General features: G+C 81.3%; 1 protein-coding gene across 1 annotated transcript; it reads right to left on the bottom strand.

Annotated features, from left to right (window-relative positions):
- Positions 1-3: 3 nt before the first annotated feature.
- LOC121347810 (iroquois-class homeodomain protein IRX-5-like) lies at positions 4-247 on the bottom strand (the record flags this gene model as incomplete). Its single annotated transcript, XM_041426729.1, has 1 exon — positions 4-247. A coding segment is annotated over one exon (244 nt), but the record flags the coding sequence as incomplete, so codon positions are not given.
- Positions 248-251: the final 4 nt, after the last annotated feature.

A 251-nucleotide genomic window follows, 5' to 3' on the forward strand; every position in this document is an offset into this window, starting at 1 on the left:
GCCGCGGCGGCGAGCGGGACGGGCCGCTGCCGCCCAGCACGGCGGGGCCGGGGGGTGCCGCCTCGCCGCCGGCCTCCTTAGCCTTGTCCGCCGAGGTGGCGATCTCGGCCAGCGACCAGAGCTTGGGCTTGGCGAGGGCCGCCTGCTGCGGCGAGTGGATGACAGAGGCGCCGGTGGCGGCGGGCAGCAGCGGGTGCAGGTCGGCGGCGTGCGGCGGCCCGGCGGCGGCGGAGGGCGGGCGGTACGGCGGG

Source organism: Onychostruthus taczanowskii, unplaced genomic scaffold (assembly GCF_017590055.1).
Source record: "Onychostruthus taczanowskii isolate IOZ18803 unplaced genomic scaffold, ASM1759005v1 scaffold9359, whole genome shotgun sequence".
Classification (NCBI taxonomy): Eukaryota; Metazoa; Chordata; class Aves; order Passeriformes; family Passeridae; genus Onychostruthus; species Onychostruthus taczanowskii.